Source organism: Camelus ferus, chromosome 25 (assembly GCF_009834535.1).
Source record: "Camelus ferus isolate YT-003-E chromosome 25, BCGSAC_Cfer_1.0, whole genome shotgun sequence".
Classification (NCBI taxonomy): domain Eukaryota; kingdom Metazoa; phylum Chordata; class Mammalia; order Artiodactyla; family Camelidae; genus Camelus; species Camelus ferus.
The window spans coordinates 37307510-37332170 of NC_045720.1; the positions used below are offsets into that span (position 1 = coordinate 37307510).

At 39.4% G+C, this 24661-nt stretch overlaps 1 protein-coding gene across 5 annotated transcripts in view; it reads right to left on the reverse strand.

Annotated features, from left to right (window-relative positions):
- Positions 1-24661, reverse strand: part of SLC26A7 (solute carrier family 26 member 7) — a 134124-nt gene that overhangs the window by 37116 nt on the left and 72347 nt on the right. For 4 of the 5 annotated variants that reach the window (XM_032467735.1, XM_032467734.1, XM_032467738.1 and 1 more), the window contains 6 exons: positions 19970-20122; positions 16454-16536; positions 12982-13129; positions 10849-10962; positions 3031-3108; positions 1786-1881 (listed from right to left, as the gene is read on the reverse strand). In XM_032467735.1, coding sequence (XP_032323626.1) covers positions 1786-1881; positions 3031-3108; positions 10849-10962; positions 12982-13129; positions 16454-16536; positions 19970-20122 — 672 coding nt within the window. The remainder of the gene's footprint in view (positions 1-1785; positions 1882-3030; positions 3109-10848; positions 10963-12981; positions 13130-16453; positions 16537-19969; positions 20123-24661) is intronic. The other variant, XM_032467737.1, reaches the window with a different exon arrangement.

A 24661-nucleotide genomic window follows, 5' to 3' on the forward strand; every position in this document is an offset into this window, starting at 1 on the left:
ATGAAAACTTTCTCATTATTAAAAAGCGTATCCGTGTACAACACAGCTTAGCAGCTACTCCCTCGCTTCACCTCTCCCTGCTCCGTCTGTTATCCTACCTGCTCCACATTGCATGTCCCTGGTGATGTTCCTGACTGGAGACTTAGAAGCACTCAAGACTGGTGCATTTTGTATGATGGATCGGTGATGAGGGCTAACTGACTGAATCGCAGATCTTAGTCGCGGCCCACGCCTTCCTCATTTATTTGCCCGAGTTACTGCACTCTTCATCAGTTTGATCCATCTTCTTCAAATTACTAAAATGATCTTTCTAATGCATAAATCGTCTTCCTATTTCTCACTTCAGTGATGCCTCACTGCCTTTATGGTGCAGTCTAACCTCTGCAGGACATGAGAAGCCTTTCCCAGTCCAACCCACTCTTAACTCTCCCAGCCCCATCTGTTCACACTCTATGCTCTACCCGTCATTTCCCGGAAGAAGCCTTCCCTGATATCTCTCCCCTTGCAATATGGCAACGTGCTCTTGCTTGCGGGATTCATGAACTCCTTAGAAATACCTTTATCATGGGGTTATCAATAGTCTGTCAAATAAGCTTGCATCTTCTTATTTTTCTATTTCCATGAGCTACCTCACATATATCACCTGAAAAAGGTCATGATCCTCCATCAGCCTGGTTAATTTGGGCCTGTTGGCCTGCCTGCCAAACACTGTTCCTTCGAGTCTCTGCTCACATTTCAGCTCTGCTGTGAGCTTTCTGTATTAACTCTTCCTGAATTAAATGTTCCAGCCTCTATTTCTCTCCAGTACTAAGCTTTTCCTTTTGCTTCCAGGTTACGTTGCATCATGTCTAACATAATATGTCCCTGTTTCTGTGTCTGCATTCTGCACAATGACTCGTGTCTGAAGAGGACCAGCGGTCCTTTTCTCATCTCTGTGCTCCACGTGGCACCCAGTAGTGCACCTTGGTAGAAGCTCAGTATTACTGAGGCTTCGGAAGGATATTATTAAAGCATGTACTAGCATAAATAATCCCCCCAAATCTCGCACAGCAAAGGATCTGAAGGAGGGGGAATACACAGGTAATTGCATCTCAACATGGGAAATGCCGTAACAGAGCTGAACTGAGGCCACTCATGAAATGGTTCATCCCTATCGCAGAGGGAGAGGATTTTGAAGGTTCTTGAATAGACACATTTCTCCAGAACAAGCATGTGAAATATTTATGTTAGTAAAAGCCATACTTCATCATCGTTCAGTATAATTTAGTCTGCGCCTAGCAATATCCTGGTAACATAATGATCCTCTCAGTGAAAACCATTTAAGAAGCAATTCATTAGACTTCCTGTATTTAGAATGATCACTATTAATATGTTTATTAATAGGGTAACCTGTAATAATGCAACATACATTTCTTAGCAATCACTGCTGGCTTTTCATGTATGTTATAAACAGTCATATTCTTATTAGCTCTTCTTTGATGAGTTTCACTTCCGGAATCATTTCATAATGAAAATTGGGAATCCCCAACCCACTTGAGTTGCCTAACATTTCTTTAAAAGTTCTTAAACAACATATCAATCAAATGCGACAAAATTCCATTTCTGTTTCTTATAAAGACATTTTACATTTTGATGCTTTTATTGAGTTTGAAAAAATAAACGGTAGTTTGTAAAGTGTAAGTCTCAAATGGCTAAAACTATTTTCTGCAAATGGAACTATTAAAGCTTATTTTGTAACATGTGTTTAAGCCAAAGAGGGTAATTGTAGGTCAAGTTTCTACTTACCCAATCAATTTTATCCACATTCCAATATTTTCTTAAATCCCGAAACTGTATTAACATTCCTTTCAATCCCACAACGATAATACTTGCAAGAACACACTACAAACAAGAAGTTGATGAAGAAAGCAAGAAAAATATTTTAATCTACATTTAAAAGAATCAAGATATTTTTATTTCTTTGTTTTTGAAGTACTTACCAGAGAAAAGCAATCAACATTTAGAAGACTAAAGTAACATTCATTTTGTTTACAACTAACCTATTATTGTACTGTTGGAATATAATACCAATTCTAGAAAATCACATAGCAAACATTATGCCATTCAAAAAAAAGAAAGAAAGAAAGAAAGAAAAAGAAAAGTAATGAATTATAAGGGTGAATGTTATTAGGCTGAATGTCCTCTTTATAACCATTACTCACTGCCATTTGTTTGAAAAGTGTTTGTTGCAAAAATTAAATATTTATATCATATATTTATTTCTAATCATCTTGAGTATCAATTACCTGGCTTCACTTGACACTTAAAACTCTTTTGAAAAGTGAACTCTATTATTGGAAGATCCTCTCATGAAAATGGTTTGTTCTTAATACATGAATGAAGAACTAGAACGAGAAAGGGCTGAGACTGTCTCTGGCTCTCTGGAGACCAAGATCTTTATCACATTTTTTTATTATTGAGTTATAGTCAGGTTACAATGTGTCAGTTTCTGGTGTACAGCACACTTTTTCAGTCATACATGCATATATTTCATATTTTCATATTCTTGACCAAGATCTTATCTGCATCACTTCAGTGCCCCGGGCGTGTGAAAAGCAAGGTAAACACAGGCACTAATGTTCTGAGTCACTTTGTATAGAGATGTACCAAGGATGGCAGGATGTATTTTGTTTCCTACCCTCTTGCGCAGTACGCATTTTCTAACAGTCCAAGTTTTGATAAAATTCTTCCAGAGTCTACTTCATGTCAAAGAGATGACCTAGTTCCACCTTCCAAATGGATACAGAATAAATCTAATTCCACAATGCCACTTTTATACAAAAGTCTAAGAATCCGAAAGCAGCGTGGTACCCTCCCACCCCTCCTCCATCACATGTGGCTTATTTCCACCTCTCCATTCAGCCATTGCTTATGTCACGTAAGGTTTCAGATTTAGGATCACTGAGGCTGTTCTTCAAAGGAATTTTAAAATACAGTGATTCTCATTAAAAGTAAAGTTAAAAGGCAGATAATGACAAAGCACCGCTGTACCATGGGCAGCCAGTAGAGCAAAGGCCCTGCTGCATAGATGACCATCAGGACGGAGACGCAAGATATCAGACACGCCACCTGTGAAACATAAACCAGACAAAACAAATAAAGCCTTCAGCTTTCTTATTATTCCAAAATTATAAGGGGGAAAAGATAATTCTTAGTTTTCCTTGATTAGAAGGAACAAAATGTTGGCATATGATCGACCAATTACATAGACTATCATTAACTATATTTTGTAGCTGAAGGAACCCGAATGTGACAGCTGACAAACTGGTGCAATCAAGTTAGGTCAGCAGTGAGAGGACAGCAGTTCCACACAAAGAAACAGGACACCACCAGCTTCTGTCTCACACACATCACGGCAACGGCTTTTTTGTTGTTGTTGTGTAAGAGTGAAAATGACACTTCAGTTACAGGTCCTTTAGCCTGGTGTTGCTCAGCCTGACTCCTCTGCTCAGCTCCTAGGGAGCTGTTGGGGGAATAACTGAATATGCAGCTTAGGGTTTTTCTGTGCTGACGACAAATTTCCCGCAGAACCTTTCACCCTCTTGCTTGCAGTCCTTTGTTAGTACGAAGCAGTTACGTGGGGTAAAGGGAGTAGTCTCTTCAGTGAAACAGACTTCATTTTATTAGCCCTGAGAGTCATTAGTATTGTGTCCTAACCAACTCAACTTGCGGACAGAAGGCAGTCCAAAACATTGCACCCCGAGCTATGCCCCGCTTGATGGAGAACCTGATTTCACATAAGCAAATGTTTGTGTCTCAGTAGAAACACTTGGCTAAACTGTCAGCCCAACAAGGGAAAAGAGAGTTTTCACAGGACCAGAAAAATACCTAAAACATCATTATGGAGAAGTCAAAGGGAATAGAGTGGCTAAAAATAGATATATAAATAAGTAATCAGAGCACTAGACTCGGAGCAGAGCTCTCAGACGGTGCTGGTGGGAATTCGATAGAGCACAGCCACTCTGAAAACAGTCTAGCCACTTCTTATGAAGTGATGTATGACCCAGGACTACCTAAGAAAAATGAAAACATATGCCTATGAAAATACTTATATGTAAATATGAATAGCAGCCTTATTTTTAAACACCACAAACTCTAAATAACTGAATTGTCCACCAATTGGTGAGTAGATAAACAAATTTTGGGACATCCATACAATAGAATGCTACTCACTAATAAAAGAGTGACTGTGGATACACGCAACAGCGTGGATGAAACTCAAAACCATTAAACTGAGTGAAAGAAACTGGGTACAATTCCTTCTACAGTGAGTGGAACTCATCTAACAGCATTCTCCAGCATACGGAGGGGAAGTCCTTCTGCAGGAAATAAGTCACTGGGGAGCTAAAGATCACCCACAGAAGTTAAGTTACTGTCACCTACCTGATCATTTAGGAGAAACTGGTGATTCCACACGATAAAAAATTTTAAACGGCAAAATATGATGACTGTCATCCCACTAGAGTGGATTGAGCAGATCACAGACTTCATTCAGATGCCCTCATAAGGGACTCATTATATCCACGTTTATGTGGAAAGAAAAAGACACCAACTGCTAAGGTGCATTTCATGACAAAATACAATGGTATGTATCCCTTTTGTGAGGCTGTTGATTCATATACTTACAGTATATCTGAAAATAAAGCTCTTAATCTTAGGTGCAGATATGAACTCGGGACAGCTGGTCTAAACTCCTTTGAAGGATCTGAAGGTCAAAGATGCAAAGTAGGGAAGAGGGTATAGCTCAGTGGTAGAGTGTGTGCTTGGCATGCATGAGGTCCTGGGTTCAATCCCCAGTCCCTCCATAAAAAATGAGACGAAGAAGAAGGGGGGTGGGGGGTGGGGGGTGGGGGGAGGAGGAGGAGTAAATCTAATTACCACCCCCCAAAAAAATCTAAAAAAAGAAGAGGCAAAGTGATTTTCTCAAGGTCATAGAGCTAAGGAGTTAAAGGGAACATGGATTATGAACCAGATACTTTACATATACTAAAGCTGTTATGGAAATTACAATCTAACTAAATAATTATATTTTAAAACAGTAAACTCTACGGGGGAGTGTAGAGGTCAAGTGGTAGAGTGCTTTCTTAGAAACCACAAGGTCCTGGGTTCGGTCCACAGTACCTTCTCTTAAAAAAAATAAATAAATAAGTAAACCTAATTACCTTCCCCTACAAAAAAATATTAAAAATTAAAAAAAAAAAACAGTAAACTATAACCACCTTTGGGATTTTTCTTTAAATAAATTTCCCTTACCTTTTATTCACGTGGCTTTTTGTATGTGCATCAACAACTGTGCGCACACTGGACTGCAGGTGTCAGTCTTATCGTCAAAGGAAGTCAAGTTAAATGGATCTTACTTGGAAAAGGTGACTAATGATGGGTGAAAAAGACTATTGTTTATGTTAGATGGTAAGTCATATGATAAAATAGACTAGTAAAGAATTCTATCCCTTGAATAAAAAAATGAAATAGACTATATGATCCAATGGCAGTACGTCGGCTCCTTTAACGCACTCCCCTCATCACTGCTGGTGCCCCAGGTCAAAAGACAAATGTATCTAATTAGACAAGAGGTCCTTATCAGATCTACCCAGTGTATCTATTCCTCAGGCATAGAAATCCATGATATAATCGTTTCTGCCCTCAAAATTGTCAAAATACTGAATTTCTTTGTACCCATAAATAAAAGACCCAGATGCTAAAGTTTGGATTTGGAAAAAAATCTTTGAAAGCATTCAGTCCAAGCCATCACTTCCGTAGATGACCAACTCAGTAACGATACAAAGAGGCTAAATTAAGATCAGATATCTGCAGTGTTACAGCAGACTTCTCTGACTTCAGGTGTCTGTGATAACCCAGCCATGCTATACTTTTAATTATTACATACATTCTGAATAGCCATAGCTTTGTATGTGAAATGCTACTTTCTTATATATCTCTGATTTACCTGGAGAAAAATTTTAAAGGCAAGTTACAACCAGAAGACAGATAAATGTGTTTTCTTTTTTTAAACTCAGAAAACAAACAAAGCTAAGTGCCCCCTTCTTAATAAGTTTCAGGTTAGCTTAGGCTGTAACTAGTAGTGTTTACACCCTTAATTAACCATAGGACAGATGTTTTCTAGGCATTTTACTTTCCTTCAACTCTTTCCATTTCATACTAACTAAATTCCCAAAGATAACTTTTGGTTCCAAAAATCATAACTAATCTTATTTGAGTTATTTCTGCATATGGGATAATGAAATAATCTATATTCTCTTCTCATTACATTCTCCAACAAATATCTGAGTTAAACAGGTTGCTTACAAAGATGGCTCTGAAAGCACCAGTGTTACCTACACCCAGAGACATGGCTGGAGGGAGAGCGAGATGCCAGCCATCTCCTTCCTAAACATTTGTCAGAGGATGCAAAGAAGGTAGACAGCTCAGTACCTGCACAGCTTTGGGGACGCAGGGGGATGGGGAAAAGAGCAGGAAAGGGGAGTAAGAGAAAAAGAGACAAGGGATGCTGGGCAACTAAGGCTAGGTTAAGAAGGCTTTAAAAGAAGTCGGAAGCAATAAGCCAAATTCTGAAAGAATAAAGGAGTATAGTTTGGCAAATTAGAACCCAGAGGCAATCTCAGTGTCACGCAAAAAAAAAAAAAATTTTAAATGCCAGCTGTCGTTTTCAGCTGGAGCTGAGCTTTGCCTGCAGCCAATGCTGTCTCTCATCCTTCATGGTTCGGTTGAGCCTCCCAAACTGCCCAAAAGCACCCGTGTATCTACTCTGTTGGAAGAAGAAAGAAACACGCAGGGGAGAGAACAGGTCGGGCGGAGGCGGGGTGTGCAGTACTTCCTCCCATAATAACATTTTTTAAAGGTGAAAAATAGAAGCAAGACCCACAGCCCCTGTTTGTGCTGTGTGTCCAGGCGGCACCAAGACTTTCTTATTCTTCGACACTCACACTCTGCATGTCACATTTAGAGGAAATCACTGTTACAAAGTTCTGACATGCGCAGGATAGAGAGGTCCTTGGGCCTCTGACCATGGCACCTGGTATTCAGTGATTAGCATCTTTTGTTATTTCAATGCAAACATTTTATTCTGATTTTCTAAAGCACTGAAAGGCTTTGCCATCAACTCCATTGTATGTAAAAGGACCCTAAATGGCCTAATGCAGCCACATGTGGTCCCTGAGCACTTGAAATGCAGCTGGTGGGTATTAAGATATGCTGTAAATGTAAAATACACCCCAGAGTTTGCAGCCTCATTTAAAAAAGATGAAAATACATTATTAACCATTTTTGCATAAATTATTTGTTGAAATAATATCTCAGCTATACCGAGTAAATTAAAATATGCAATTAAAATTAATATTACCAGTTTCTTCTACTTTTTAAAATATAAGTACTAGAAAATTTCAGTTACCTATGAGGCTCATATTATGTTTCTATTAAACAGTCCTTCTCTAAAGCCTATGATTTGAAGGCTGACTTCAGGTGGGATTTTCCTGACTTCAAATGTACTGTATTAAGTCACAATAAAAGCTCTCTCCTGGCTACACCAGTACCTTCTTAGATCAGCCAAGCTGACTCGCTTTATAATTATCAGATACTTCGGTCATTTCTCATTCATTCTTTCCACACCTAGTTATTGAACACCTACTATGTGCCGGGTCCTGGCCTGGACACTGAGGATCTGGTAAACCAAAGCAGACATGGGCCCTGCTGTCTAGGAGCCGAAGTCACGAGGAGGAGGCAGGCATTAGTCATGTAACCACACAGACCAACACTTAATGTCCAGCAGCGTGAAGGGCTCCGAAGAAAAGAACACAGCTGGCCCAGTAGTGTCGATGAGCTCTGAAGGATGGGAAGGGTTAACTCGGAGGGGAGGAGGAGGCAGCCGCAGAGACAAAGGGAACAGACACCGGAGCTGTGAGGAAGGAGGAGCTGAGGCTGGAGAGCTGAGAATGAGACGGAGAGCAGGCCAAGAGGAGGCTGTAGAGGAAACAGCCTTGGTTTTCATAACATCAAAGTCTCAGTTCTAAGACCTGTGCAAAACCTTCATGAGCTTTAGGAGGATGTAACAAGATCATATTTGCATTTTAAAAGCTATCTTTCTACAGAAATACTAATAGCGTTTCTGAATAAGGAGTCAGTTGGTGAAATAACTGACAAATGCAAGATGGTTCCTACTGCTACTCTGGTGTTATTGACCCAAAAGTTGAAGGGTTCTAAGTCTTCGCGATTAATTTGCTGGATGTGAGTCTAGTACTTAAGGGAGACAGAGCTATTTAAGAGATTGCTTTTTGTGAAGTCTTATCCCATAGAAAAGCTGTTTTCACAAATAGCCTATTTAGAATAAAACTTTTTTAATACATGACTTGCCCAGTGTCTTCTTCCAATCATGTCAGTTATCAGTTATTCCTACATAAACCTAATAGTTGCTGTGCTAAAATGACGACCATGGGAAAGGATCCTTGAGTCAGGTATGCACATCAAACCAGACTCCTTCTCTGTGCAATTTAATGGGAATTGTTGAACAAATGAGCGACAATTCCAACAAGCAAAATAGCATGAAAATACCTCGCAGCCCTGCTTTGTTTCTCTGAACTAGTGTTTTTGTTACATACCTGTCATTTTATGAAGTCTGAGGAACACAGTACCTTGCAGAAAATAACTCTTAAATGAAAAGTCCTTAGAAAAGTTCTATTGTTCTAACCATTCAAACGTGTGGCCATCAGAAAAGAAAAGAAGAGTGCCTTTCCGTACCTGCCTGATTAGCTGAACAAACTGATACCCAACTCAAGTGAAAAAAAAAATCTCAGATGTAAAAATAACATGTTTTCTCAACGCACTCTCTGTTTTAGACATTCAGTATGGAACGTTACGAAGATGAGTCCGATGGTTTTGTTATCACTAAGACAGTGATTAAGGAAAGCAGTGAACGCCTAAGGAAGCCCCACGGATGAACCACCCTCGAGCTGAGAGGCACCTCAGATTCTGTTCCAGCCTTCTCTGCCCGTGTGATGGATGAAGATGCTACCTTGCTCTAAATCGCCAGCAAGTTGGAGGGACCACTGGACTAGAAACTGCCTTGCTGCATCCCAACCAAATCAGGATGTCTTAATAGTAAATAAATATTAAACAAAAGGTTCTACAAGTATTTTGCTATAAAACACTTAATAATAATAATAAAAGCAATGATAAATATTATCACTGAAGAAGTATTTATGGTGCTCAGGCATTGTGCTAAATAAGCAGGTATTAACCCACTTCAGTCACCCAGCCACTACTGGTGGAGGTACAACACAGCCCAGGCTCTGCATGCAGGCCTTTGACACTCATAGCCTTACCTGGCCTGGACATGAAGAGAGGAAATCTAACACACTATCCATGCACTCATCTTCGTGAGAAACTAGGTGGAAACTACCATGCACTCCTAGAATTTCATAAATAGAAGAGTCTTCAGAGTAAGGGATGACACTTGAGTATACTACATATTGAACATTGAAATTTAGGTTGCAAACATTTGAGAGTTTGCAAAAATGTTTATGCCAACACACGTGATGAACCTACGCTTGAAATCGCTAACTGCGTAAAAATCAATCAAATCGTCATGTAAAACAGTGTTGAATGAGAATTTCACATCTTAGCTGATGAGCTGTGGCAATTGTTGGTCAAATTATTATACATTCAGAATTTGTTGCTGTTTCCCCTCTGTACATTCATCAATAACTTTATGAGTTAGTTTTATCCTATATTTCGATGTCCATTTATGCATATTTCTCTTGCCACTTGCCCCCAAGATCAAGAACCACATCCTTTTCCAATTTATTCTTCTACAGCCCCCCGCCCCAAAAGGACTTAACACAAGGTAGACGCCTAATAAATGTCTAAATTATCACATGAAATGTTTTCTAGATCCTCATTTAACTCCAATTTTAAATAAATGCGGATTGTTTTAATAACAGTTAGCTGTTAATGTTAATTTTTTAAATTGACATGAACAATAATTTGCTTGTATAACAGTATGTATGCAAGATTTGAAATAAAGCTATCTGAGTTCAAATCCCAGCGCTGACACTCACTAGCCTGTGACCTGGGTAAGTTTAACCCTCTTTCCCTCAGTTCTCTAATGAGGAAACTGAGGATAATAATTATACCTCCTTCACAGAGTTGCCTAAAAGATAGAGTGAGTTCATTTATATAAAAAGTATGACGCACAATGCCTGGTATATATCTCAGTACATGCTTCCACCACCACCACCACCAGCGTCCTCATCACGGAGACATCTTCATTACCACCATCATCAGTCTACCCAGCATCATACCTGGTACATAGCAGGCTCTCAAATGTCAAATTGATTTCGGTTCCTAAAAACGCATCATTGTTCCTTTAAACCAAAATGTGCGCAGACATCTTATTCACGTACATACTTGTTTACTTCTCTCCTCGACAGGAATGTAACTGTCAAGGACTGGTGTCTGCGTGTAACTGATTTCACTTTATTTAAAGGAGGTGAATAAAAATGGAAGAATTTCAAGTTGACTTGTTAGATTAGAAAAAAGCACGATCAATCGGAGGCACAGCTACGCGGAGCTTTGGCTCAAAGGCTGACAGCAGTAAAGCTGCTATCAGCACAGGAATGTTTTTGTCTGCTCAGTGAATCATTCAGCTTCGGGAAGGATCTACCTAAGAAAGGGAAGAGACGGACATCCTTGAAACTAGTTTTTTAAAAATGGAAGCAGTTAAAGTAGTCTCAGGGTTTTAGAGAGACGCTTGGTCTTCCCATCAGCTCTTTTGTTCCTGCCGAACAACAAAGTTACCTGTGTCCTTGCTCCCGTGCTGTACAGGCCGGCAGTCCTTCCCATGGCTGCAGCGCTCGGTATGCAGAAGAAAAATGAAGAAATCACATTGCTGAGGCCATGAGCCAACAATTCCTACAGGATTGATAATAGGAGACTGTCATTTCTCAATCACGACTTTCAGAGACCACAGGCAACACCTGTCATAGAACGAGACTTGTTTGTGTTCTCTTTCTGTTCTCTCCACTGGTTGTAATTTTAACCATGATTTTAAAAATAGCCAACGTTCACTGAGCGCTTACAATGAGCCGGAAACTGTTCTAAGCACTTGACTCATTTAATCCTCACAACCACCTTCTGGGAAAGTACAAGGTATTTGTTGTATCTGTCGCCAATTTCTCCTCTTTTAAGTCTCCATAACCAAGGCTTTTACTGCCACCGCTCCACCGATGACCTCCACGGTGCTAAATCCGACGGTTAATTCCTGCCTCACCGGGCCAAAAAGAGGCATCTGACACAGCTGCTCCCTTCCTCCTCCTTAAAGGCTCCTTCGAGGTCCTTCCAGGACTTCTCACCCTCCTGGTTTCCTCTTAACCTCCTCAGCCACCACTTCCCAGTCTCTTTTGTGGTTCCTTCTCATCTAACCAGTCACAAATATTGGACCACTCCTCTCTTTAATCTTAGCTACCCAAATGCACATTGACAGTTCCCAAAGTTGCATCTCCAGCCTGGACCACTCTCCTGAACTTCAGACCGATGGAGCCAACCTGCTGCTCCTCATTTTCATTTGGATAGTTAGCAGGTATCCCAGATTAACTAACCAGGCTAGTGCTCTCTACATTCCCGCCGTGGTCCTCCCACATCCTTTCCTATCTCAAGTTCCAGCTGCTTGGGCCAAACACTTTAGAGATATTTGTGACTTCTCCCTTTCCCAGATGGCTTCCACATCCAATCCATAATCTGTCCACTTCTCATCTCCTTCACTGCTACATCCTGGTCCAGGTCCTCAAATGTCACTTGGATTGTTGTAAAAGCCTCTTAACGCTTTTCTTATGCTGCTGTTGCTGGTAAATAACACAGAAGAATATCCCTGCCCTCACAGACTAGCATTCTGGTGAAGGAATGCTGACAAGAAACAAGATGAATGTGGAAAGTAAAGCAGAGAAGGGAGTAGAAGTTTTTGGAGTTTAGGATTTTAGCTTACCGAGGAAGACCTCCCTGAGAAGGGAACATTGGAATAAAGGAGGCATGCGGCTACCTGGGGGTACAGAGTTCCTGGAAAAGGAAACAGCAAGCACAAATGTCCTGAGCCAGAAACATGACTAGTGGGCTCAAGGAAAAACAAGGCAACAAGTGTGGCTAGAACAGAGTATAAAAGAAATATGATCATGGAGGAAGGCTGAAAGGTCAGGTAAAAGGCTTTTAAACTGAGTAGGACAGGAAGCCCCTGGACGATTTTGAGATGAGGAAAGACGCGGTCCGCGTTATGGACCATTGTATCCCTTCTTCCGAGACCAGTGCCTGGTGGACACGAGGGTTCAATACACACCCCACCTTTTTCACAGATGACAAAAGCGGGACCCAGAGAACATTTCAGAATGAGAGTCGGATCTAGGCGATTTAGCGCCATAGCCACTAGTCCACAGCTACCTCTGCAGACCTGTGCAGGAATGCAGGACCATGGGGCTTGAAATGAGATGCCAGCAGAAGTAGATTCTGAAACATGATCAACAAAATCTCCATCCTTTGGTTTTCTAAGAACAGACCCTTGCATCCTTCAGTTTTTACTTTTTATTCCTAAGAAGAGTAATGTTAGTGTCATTTGTATTTTGGAATCCATAATTTTTAAAAGTCAGCATGCAGTGACCAATAGATTTGGATTCTCTCCTAAAAACAAATCAGAAAGAACATTAAGATGCTCTTCTCTAAACACAAAGAAGTGTATCCTAAACCAATCCACGCAGGTCAGACTTGCACCTTTCCATGAATGGTTTGGCGATTTTCTTTTGTTCTGTTCTACTCATTCTTGCTGTACACTTAGGAAAGTTTATTTTTTATTTTACACAAGTTCAACATTCTCAGGGTCTGGGAGGACACCATACAAAGATACAAGAGCCATGGAGAGGTGTGGAGAGGGGCTGGGGCATACTCCACCTGGTTGTCATCAACTGAATATTTGAATTTTTTGGCAGATCCTTGAGCAAGGGCTAGTGAGGCCACATAGCCCACAAATGCCACTCCAAAAGCTTCAGTGATTACTGCAGAGAGGATGCGCATTGGGGGAACTCTGGGCGGAGGAATTCTGTGGAAAGAAAGAGCATATTGAAGTCATCAACTTTCATGTAATTTCTGTAACAACTTGCAATGAATTCAACTATGGTAATGACTCTGAAGTATACACAGAACATGTGAAACACCCCTGAGGAAACCGAGCAGCCTTGCCCTTAGAAGCCTTCTTCTCCGACATTACTTAAGAGCAAAGTCACAGAGACCACCGCGGGGACAGCTCCACACATCTAACTGCGTTCACTCCCAGGGAATTCAGGTTACAGCACAGCAGCTCTGACTCAACAAAAAAGGTCCTGTAACAGAACAAGAGCAAAGCTGGAGCGTGCTTTCATTCGACTTTTCCAAATATTTATTTGGCTGGCATGAGACACTGTATTTCCTGCCTTGAATGCTGCAGTACTGTATCACTGAAAGCTACAAGTTCTTGAGCTAATTCCCGATTTGCCATCGATTTCAACATCTTAATTATGTTTTTAATTTGATCCTTTCACAGAACACTTACCTATTGTTGAAAAAGAGACAACTGATCCAAAACAGAGTCATTGTTTAAGCCTCACGTAAACAAGCCAAGAATTAATACCTAATTTAACGGCAGTTTCAGCCTCTCTCAGGAATGCAAACTCTAACCAGTCATCTGGAATTACCCGGTGAGCACTTGTGAGGTAATCTGCCCTTCTGTCTCCTGTAGGAATGTGACTTTGCCTGCTACAATCCACTCTTTTCTAGAAACTTCCTTTTCCTGGCCCGCTTCTGACTGTAAGAGCCTTTCATTTTGTACAGTTCTTCATAGCTCCTTCTGACCTGCTAGCTAGGACACTCTTCAACTCAGGAATCATTGCATCAAGCCAGCAAGACCTTTAAATGTACTCAGTTGAATTTTGTTTTTTGACTCTCTGCATAACATGTTAAGGAAAATATATATAAAGTTTCCATCTACCCTCTGTTGCCAAATATAAGACCACAGTTAGCTGTTTCTCAGCTTTAAATAACTGTTTAAAAAATTTCTTTCAACTAACACTCAGCCATTGTCTTGTTGTCTTTTGAAATTCACTTGAGCCAAAGTATCACTGTTTATTTATCTCCCTAATTATGCTCTGTGACACTTACCTCCCCGCTTTAAAAAAAAAAAAAAAAAAAAAAAACACAAATAGAGAAAACCCTCTGGGAGGAAAAAGAAATGTACACTGAATTTAGGAAACCATTCAAAAAGGTATAAATTGCTTTGTTTTATAAGGCTACAAGTCCAATGTGAGGAAAGAATAAGACAAAAGAAAGGAGATGCCTGCCTCCCCCAGCTTCCAGCAGTGTGTGTGTAAGAACAAACAGAGAGGTAATCGAACTGCTAAAAACTCAATGATGGAAACTATAAAACATAAAGCACGTTTCTATTTTTATGCAACCACATAAAAATCACAAGTGTTCATTAATTTTATATCTATGTATTAGTGACATGAAAATACTTATAAATAAACCTATTTTATTTGAAAAGAAAAACCCTCTGGGGCAAAAGTAAAAGAAAAAGGGACAATAAGTTGATTTAATACTGAGCAAGTAAACTGAATGCTTAGCACTTACATACTAGCAATTTTATGTAATTCTCCCCACAATCCCCAAACCAAGAAGAAGAACGTATTCTGAGAAAGTCAGGCAATGTGTCTAAGTCGCAAAGTGAACGGTGGAGCTGGGATTCGACCTCCGCTCCGTTCCTCCCAATACCACGCTCTTTCTATGATTCTTCAAGAGGATGGGTCACTCAAAGCAAAGGAGAGTTAGACTGCACGGGTGAGAGGCATGGTTTGTTTTAACCCACTTACTCAAGAATATCCCCAAGTCAGATTGATTTGTATCATTACAAGCCCCAAGATGTATGATATACAAAAGTGCTACTGTAACAGAGCAGGACCCTGGGCCTTCCTGGGACAGGCTCCTCCCCCATAACCTCTGCTGTAGCTCCTCTCTGATGATAGTACCTCATGTATATTTCCTGAGTTTTTCAGATGCCAAAAACCACCACCAAAGGGAAGAAATTAACTACTTGAAGATCCAGAGCAAGTAGCCCCCAGACCTTCTGGAGACTAGGGCTTCATAGCGATGACCTACCCTGCTCCCTCCACATCAACCCATCAGAGAACTGCGCACGAGCTGATCGCACACGCTGTGACCCGCCTCCCCACACCTGGACTTTAAATATGCTTTGCTCAAACCCTTCAGGGAGTCTGGGATTTTCTTGGGCGTGAGCCATCCTGTCCTTGCCTGGCCCTGCAATAAACTTGTCTCTGCCCCAAACTCCGACGTTTTGGTTTGTTTGGCCTCGTGGTGCACCAGGCACATGAGCTTGCCTTCAGTACCACTTCCACTTGTGTTTCATGAAAATTGAGCTTGCCTAATTATTAATAACAATAAGCTGACATAAATAAATAAATAAACAAACAAACAAACAAACTGATTTTTGAAGGTGGAAAAGTAGAGAATCCTTTAGAAAACCCAAGTTGATTCAGATAATCACTATTAGCTTATATCTGCATAAAAGCTAAAGACGGGATTTTTTTAAATTATCTTTTTAATCTGTGAGAATTTTTCTACTGTTCCTCCATTTTAATGTAATAAGAAGCCAAACTATGTATATAGAGAGTGGGTTCAACAGCTCTAACTTTGCCCAAATTTTATAAATATTGGTGTATGGTACAGCCTATTAAAAGGGAATAACCAAAAGATGCCTCCCTCCTCCCTAAGATGACTTCATTTTCTTTCAGGCTGTATTTGGAACAATCTTTCACTTTTTAGGGTGAACACTTCTTCTTGTTAACTTTCCTGTTAGTTCCAGAGGAAGGCTCTAAGACAGGAAGGGAACATGGCCTGTTCTCCATGCCCACCCTCTCTTTACCATTATACACCATCCATGCGTATGGGTTTGCTATTTCACATGCTGTTTATGTACTTTCCCTATGTTTTAAGTGAAATAAAAATAATCGTAAGAATACGTGAGTGGAATAAGGAGGACTAAATCTTAGAGCGTGACTCTAATTTGGAAATTCAATGTCCTCCTTTTTTTTTTTTTCAATAATATTCATGTAACTTCCAAATCCTTTACCTGAAGCAATGCTATATATAAAAAAAAAAGTTACCAACTTCCCGAGTCATAGGTAAGCAGGCAAAGAAGTTTTCTTTATTGTGAACTGTTTGTCTCTATCATTGTAAAATGGAAATTAATTGAAATTTTGTCCCATACAGAGCCTTTGAAAGAAATGAAACCACACCCACACACCTCCGGTTGTTTCCTCCATCAAAAACAAACAAACAAAGAAACAAAAAAGAAAGAAAGAAAAGGCTACATTACCCTTTTGGAATATGACCAACTACTTCTAGTCCATAAGTGTTTTCCATGTTGGTACAATAACAAGTAAATGAGGCAGCAATGATCTGTGTGGCACAGTTTGAAAAAAGAAAAAGAAAATTATTACTGGCCTCTCAAGCATCTTACAACTATTTTTAAAAATAAACATTGTTCACATGTCCCATAATTGTCAAGAGTATAATAGCGGTTGCAGAGATTTTTAAAAACTAAGAATTTTAAAAATTAAAAAATCCCTCTGGGATTTGGAAGCACCTAATTTTCTCAAAAATTAAACGGCATTTCAATAATATGACTTTTCTCATACCCTCCCAACTGTATCAGTCCAGCTATGTCTGATTCCAAAGGGGAGAAGAACCCAGGTATAGGAGTGTGTGTGTGTGTGTGTGCGTGTGTGCACGTGCTTGCGTGCAGATACCACAATCCAGCCTAAACACTTGCCTCGTGATAGGAATGGATGCTTTATAACACAGCACATTTTCCCTCCATGACAGCGACCATCCAAGAGTTTAAGATGTTGCATCAATATTCCTAATGCAGTTAGTAATCAATGCTGATTTACAGTCTCCTTGAATAATTTTGAATTTTGAGCTTATGCTATTTCTTAAAGTAAAATACGCTCGTTAATAACATGCTCAACTTGATGCTTTTGAAATTACCTCCGTGGAGTCTCGGGTGCCTGACCCTCTGTTATCTGACACATGATATATAATCAGCAAGGTCATTGTTCTCTGCAAGCACCTGTAATCACCTTTTAATTAACTGTCTGTTCAGAATTCAGCTCAGCCTTTGTTTTGCCAGTCATGCCACCTTACAGCGTTCCATCCATTTTCACATTCTCTTTTCATTCTTCCGATCATTTAATAGGTACTGGAAATTTCACGTGGTTATCATAGCAGGTTGGTATCAGCTAGGAACTATTCCTATACTATACTTTTTTGTTTAAAAGAAACACACTAATTATCTAGTTAGAGTACAAATTTACCACATACATGGTTAGAAAAAAGATATGACAAAAATCACACTAGCAAAATAAGGACTATCTAACAATAAATACCAAATAATATTACTTTGTAGGGTTTTTCCTGTGTATTTCTGTTCTCTGTGATACGTTCAGCTGAATTTACAGAGGTTTTTAAAGCATCAAATAGTCTTAAAAAGCAAAAGAGCCCTGACAACTTTTTTAAAAAGGCAACAGAACTGTGTAGGTTATACTGTCAAACTTTACACATATTGTGATATAATAGTAATAGTTAAAAATTCAGGCTATTAGGTTGGAATCAGAAGTATTTAATGTATTCTGATCTAAGATTAGAAGATTAATGGATCTAAGACAATTAATAAACTTTAATTGCTAATAATTTTCATGAAATGTTTATATCAGGTCAGAAAATATTGTGAGCTTGAAGAAAATATACCATAGCCACAAGACGCTGGATCCTTACTGAAAACGGAAGCATGCCTGGTGTTCAATACACATAGCCACTATTAAAATTAAGTAACCGAAGACAGTGTCTTACGTCCTCGCTGTGTTTCTTTACCACAATTAAGTTTCCTTTATCAGTCAAAGCAGCAGCCCCTTTGTAATACGGTTCAGTGTTACACGCGTGAATGGCGCTGGTGCTGCCCTTAGACTTGGGGGAGGGGTGCAGCCCCAAACAGGGTCAGTGCTTCAGAGGGCTCGAATCCGGCCCTTGTCCACCTGTTGCTCTTGCATAAAATGAGAGTTTTGTGGAGGCGAGGGGATGCTCCCAACTCAGACCTGTGCTCGTCTTTCTGGACAACCCCCTAAATCCTCAGGAACCTATCATTTCCTGCCCAGATGGCTCCAAGTCTGCTTCCAGAACACCTTCCCCAGGTCCGTCCTGCCAGTGAGGCCCAAGGGAAGGCCACAGGACTGTTGTGGGGGGTAGAAGGGTGGGGGTGCATTTGGAGCTTGGATACCGGGACAAGGGTGTCCACATGTACATATGAACCCTTTGTAGGTGGGGGAGAGCTGGAGGAGGAAGACAAGAAGCCGGCCAAGGCACTGGCTTTCTCCTCGCTGACAGAACTCCAAGGATTCGGAGAATTCCCTATTTTAACCTGCCTTTCTAGGTAATCACTTAAGGCATTTTAGTCAAGATAGGAAAAACAGAACCTTTTTATGTAACATTTTGATGTATAACTTCTAAGTATTTGGGCCTGCATTAGTACTTTTGCAAATATTAGGGGCAACGGTGTATATAAGAAGTACCTTTTGTTGTTGTTGGTAAGGGTAATTCCTACTACTTTGCGCTGAATGAGCAACTGTTTTATTCAGTATTGAATAAAGCAAGTTCGAGGGCCTTCTTCCCCTAAGGTTATTTTCAATTTTTGATTTCATGAAACTTACACAATCAAGCTTCCCAAGATGTAAGAAGCATTCGTTAATACCTATAGGACTTCAGAATAAAATGACGTGTTTCACAGTTGTTGTTATGAAAACTACTAATAATCATAGTACCCTCCACTTGTGTGGATTACTTGAAATACACACACACACAAATGCACACATATTACATAGACCACATATGTTATATGTAACTCTGTGAATTATCATACAAGGCCTAACTAGAGACAGAGGCCGTGCACCTTAGTCCTGCAAAAAGCGAGCCATACCCCTCAGAGACAGGCTCCAACGTGCCAGCCGTGCCCATTTACATAGACCCGCACCTGTCTCAGCGGCACAAAGAGATATTCCAATAGGTGCAATTACTTAGATACCTCTTGTCATGTACATGCAGAACCCAAAGACCATTAAAAACTAAAGCCAATTAATTAGTTAGTAGACTATGGTTGTCCCTAACATTTTATTTTCAATGCAATGTGTTGTTTAGTTTTAACTTAAGAGTTAAGAGATCCCATTAGAGGCTTTTAAAATTCAAAAGGTATTTTTTTTTATGCCAGAAGCCTTAGGAGCAAATTACAATTTATGGCTTTGCCAAGTACAACAAAAGAATGTCTTAGAGAATCAGTCTTGGCCAGTGACGATCAGGAGCATCCTTCAATAAAGCAAAATTAGGTCAGTGTAAAAAAAAACACTAATAAATCTAATAAATTAATAAATCATTAGTGGAAATTTTTCAATTGATAATATTAATATGCATCAGACAGACGCCACATGAATAGAATGTGGTATGACTTTTTATCGCTTTAAGGAGAATCACACCAGAGACCTCTGGAGTCTCATTCTTAGAAATGTCTCCTTATTTAAAATCTTACGCTATAGGTTCTCTTATTTATCTAAAAAAAAAAAAAAAAAAGCATATGAGAAATGCTGTGAAAATTGAAAACACAGTGTGCCTCCTTTTTAAAATTATTGACTCCAAATATTTCCTGTTTTTACATTGATGTATATAGCCACACAAATTAGCCCAGCTTTAATGAAAGGCAGGAGTAGCTCTGGGTTACGGTAAACAAGACACTGAGCCTCTACAAGCATCGCAGGGCAGAAGACTACATGTTGAATTTCCTACTTACCAAAACTAAGTCGACAGGAAGAACAATTTTAATTTTCCTCTTAAACTGTTCATTCAGCTCTTTAACCAGAACAAGCACCACGATGCTCAGCAAAGATAAGAGCAGGGCTTCTAGCCGCACGGACTTGATGTTTTGAAAGACATGTGCATAGATCTACAGTCAGAAGGAAAAATACAAACAAAATGCAGGGTGACCCATGATATAGCAAAATCAAAATCTGGCTCCAAATAAACTCAGTGATATTTTGCACAAAAAAAAAAAAAATAGCTGAAGGGGTGGGGAGTGGAAAGGTGGGGGCGTAGAAGGGTGTTCAGTGCTGATGGAGAGAGCAGGCTGTAACTCAGTTGCATGTACAAAACTGCTTTGCCCTTGGTTCTTTCACCAAATTCAGTGTTTGCTCCTTTTTTTAAAATATATTTTTACTGAAATAAAGCCAGTTTACAATGTTGTGTCAATTTCTGGTGTACAGCACAATGCTTCAGTCATACATGAACTTACATATATTCAGGTTCATATTGTTTTTAACCATATGTTTCTACAAGATATTGAATATAGTTCCCTGTGCTATACAGTATAAACTTGTTTATCTATTTTATATATAGTGGTTAGCATCCGCAAATCTTGAACTCCAAATTTATCCTTTCCTACCTCCCTTCCCTACCCTGGAAACCATAAGTTTGCCCTCTATGTCTGTGAGTCTGTTTCTGTTTTGTAAATAAGTTTGTCTCTTCTTTCAGATTCTACATATAAGCGACATCATACAGCATTCCTCTTTCTCTTTCTGGCTCACTTCACTCCGAATGACACTCTCCAGGTCCATCCATGTTGCTGCAAATGGCATTATTTTATTATTTTTATGGCTGAGTAGTAGTCCATTGTATAAATATACCACAGCTTCTTTATCCAGTCATCTGTCAATGGACATTTAGGTTGTTTCCATGTCTTAGCTGTTGTAAATAGTGCTGCAGTGAACATTGGGGTGCAGGTGTCTCTTTGAATTAAGGTTCCCTCTGAATATATGCCCAGGAGTGGGACTGCTGAATCATATGGTAAGTCTATTTTAGTCTCTTGAGGAATCGCCATACTGTTTTCCATAATAGCTGCACCAAACTGCACTCCCACCAACCGTGTAGGAGAGCCCCACCTTTCTCCACAGCCTCTCCAGCATTTATTGTGTGTGGACCTTTGAATGATGGCCACTCTGACTGGTGTGAGGTGATACTTCATTGTTTTGACCTGCACCTCTCTGATTGTAATTTTGACCTGCACCTCTATGACAATTAGTGATACTGAGCATTTTCTCATGTGCCTATTGGCCATTTGTATGTCTTCATTGGAGAACAGCCTGTCTAGGTCTTCTGCCCATCCCTAGACTGGGTTGTCTGTCCTTTTCTTATTAAGTTGCATGAGCTGTTTATACACTCTCTCAGTCTCATCCTTTGCAAATATTTTCTCCCATTCCATAGACTGTCCTTTGGCTCTGCTTATGGTTTCCTTTGCTGTGCAAAAGCTTTTAAGTTCACTCAAGTCCCATCTGTTCATCCTTGCCCCCATTTCTATTGCTTGGGTAGACTGCTCTAGGAGAACTCTGCTGAGATTTATGTTGGACAATCCACAAACTTTTTTGGTCAATTAATCTTTGACAAATGAAGCAAGAACATACAATAGAGTAAAGACAATCTCTTCAGCAAATGGTGTAGGGAAAACTGGACAGCTGCATGCAAATCAATGAAGTTAGACTACTCCCTCATACCATACACAGAAATAGACTCAAAGTGGCTTAGACTTAAACATGGGACAAGACATTGTAAACTTCTTGGCAGAAAGCATAGGCAAAGCACTGCCTGGCACAAATCTCCTCCTTACGCAAGGACACTGGCTGCACTTACAGCTCCTTCTCAGACACGTCAATGGGCAGAAATGCTAACACTTGTTAGTTGCATGCAAATTCACCACTAAGGGCAGTGAGGGGATGACAGGCTCTCCTGGACCCCACAGTCCTTCCTCAAACCCCAAAATCAAACATACACACAAAGTTTAAACACCTATGGATATAGCTGGAACTTAGTAGCTCTGTGTAAGGAGATGCTCATGTTTCTCTATAGCTTTCAAATTTTTTCTTACAAAAATGTATCAGTTGTTTAAAGATTTTAAATAGACCTAAATGTTTATCTTCAAAATTTATTTTAATTCCTCCTTCTCTTGGAACATGTTAAATCTAATTTTTATAAAGTCATTTCTATTCACCCACAGCTGATTAAGTCTAGTTTCAAGTGACAAAAATTAGTTTTTACTTTATAGGCTATTCTTATAGTAGCCCAAGTTGTTGGTGTTCTTTGTCCTCTCTTTTTAGCATCTCAAAAATAATTTGACCACAACTAAAAATATTGGATCCAAAATGCTACTCAGTGAAGTAGATTCTCTATAGGGGATGGGGTCAGAAGGATGTCAAGAAAATTTTGTCTAAGTAAATAGCTTTCTGATGATTAATCATGATCCAAAGATAAAAGTGAGAATATCCTGCAGATGACTTGTCAAGAATAAAATAAACATCCAAATGTTTTAAGACATTGAGATGATTATTCCTGCTGTTTTATCCATGGTATTAAAAGTATGCCATGACAGCCCCTGCGTAAGAAAGGGGAGAAATATGAAAAACTCCCAAGCCACATCAAATCTGCTGTAACATGCATTTGGAGAACAAGTATTTGCAGTAATAAAAATGAGCATCCCAGAATGAAAGGAATGTGAAAAACTCCCAAGGTTTTTATTGTCTGTCTGGATTAAACTACGAAGTGTAGGGCAAAGTACATCTCACAAGGTGCTCCAGAAGAACATGGGGGTGGGCAGAGGCTTGTTACAACGAGCATGAAGAACACAGTAGAAAAGTAGGCTGGTGGGGAGTCATCCTAATGAGTGACTAGCATGTGGACCGCGCGGAGAAGTCATGGCTAAAGCTGGGTGGTAGGAGATGAGGGGCATGCGGAGCTGGAGACAGGGGCAGGGATAGGAGTGCACGCGCGTGCACACACACACACACACACACACACGCGCGCGCGCTGTTATGTATGCTCATTTAAAACAGGTCTAGGCATCCGAAACACGTATTGACATTTCTCATTTCTGGTATAAACCCAGTCATTTGAGTAGCTGTCACACACTGCCCTTCAGTAGATAAAAATTCCTACCAAAAATTGCCATTCATTTCCCAGACCTCAGAGAAGCAAAGATAGTTCATGTGTGTACGGAAAAAATTGGTCAATTATTCCACTGGAATTAACCAACCTGTTTAATAAAATGAGAGTTTGGCTCATTTTGAGACTACAATACTAGTAATTCTTTAAATTGGCCATTTATTATAACTTGACATAAAATGGAAAACATCAACACGTATAAACAAGTCCATTTTGAGCTACTTCAGAGAATGAAAACAGCCTTTCCATCAGATACATATATTGCTTCTTACAATTTTGTTTAGAGAACAGACTTTTCTGAAGCCCTTAATGGACATTTATACGCACATGCCTACATGCACACCCACTATTTATATAAGTGTGTTTTTATCTGATTTGGCCATTTTAATACTTTTTTTTTCCACTGATGGAGTCTTAACTCCTAGAATAATGCCTGGCAGATAGCAGGCACTCAATAAATATTGTTGACTGTATGAAAGTTTTGGTCTAACATAGTAATGGTAACAATAAATCTGTAAATAGGAGTAGATTTTACCCCAAATAAGCAGAATGGCAGGGAGAGGAAGACTCAGACTCCTTTTTTCTCACTATCAAGATTCATCTACACCATATTTAGGGGATTTGTAGTTATCGTTCATTCATTCATTCAGCATGTTTATTGAGGTTCTATTGTGTGCAAGGCATTGATCTAAATATTAAATCTACTACTGCAGTAAATTTCAAGTCATCTCTTTGATATAGTCTATCTGATCCAAATAATCAGATTTTGAATAACTCTGCTTTTATAAGAATGAATAAAATCCAGAGCAAAAAAAAAAAAAAAAAAAAAACCCTTATATTTAGGATTTGATGAGGGAAAAAAAGGAGGTCATGCCCTTTACATAGTTTTGGGGATCGCGCTCATTCAGTAGTTTCTCATTGTACAACTGTTACTGAAGTTCTAAACATGGCCCTGCATAGAAACACTTGTGCTCAGAGAGAACTCTAAATTGTGCACATTCTGTTAAACGTCATGAGGCAAAGAGAAAGATCTTAAAAATCTTAACTGTTTAGAACATTAACAAGTGTTAAAAACTAAATCAGCTTTCTTCTGCTCAATACTCAATTAACCAGAAGATTCTACCTATCAAAATATACTTTTCATCAGCATTCTGGTTGCTCTAAGTTTTGCTGTAATGAAACCTCTGTGACAGAAAAACATAATTTTAGTATTTTACGTGTATCACGATACCACTGAGAATTCTTCAGCACTAGTGATGAGTGTATTTTTGAACTACCTATAAAAGAACCATACGGAATATTCTAAGATACATTTCTATGCCAAAGAGAACATGTAAACCCTTCAGTATTTTTATTTATCATTCCTTTACTATCTTTGTATTAAGAATCTGTCATCAATAGGTTTGTGTTTCACTAGAGAAATAACGAAGTGATGGCACAATCAGAAAACTTTTAGAAATCTGACAGCAAACTACTTTACAGTGAGTATAAAGCACTA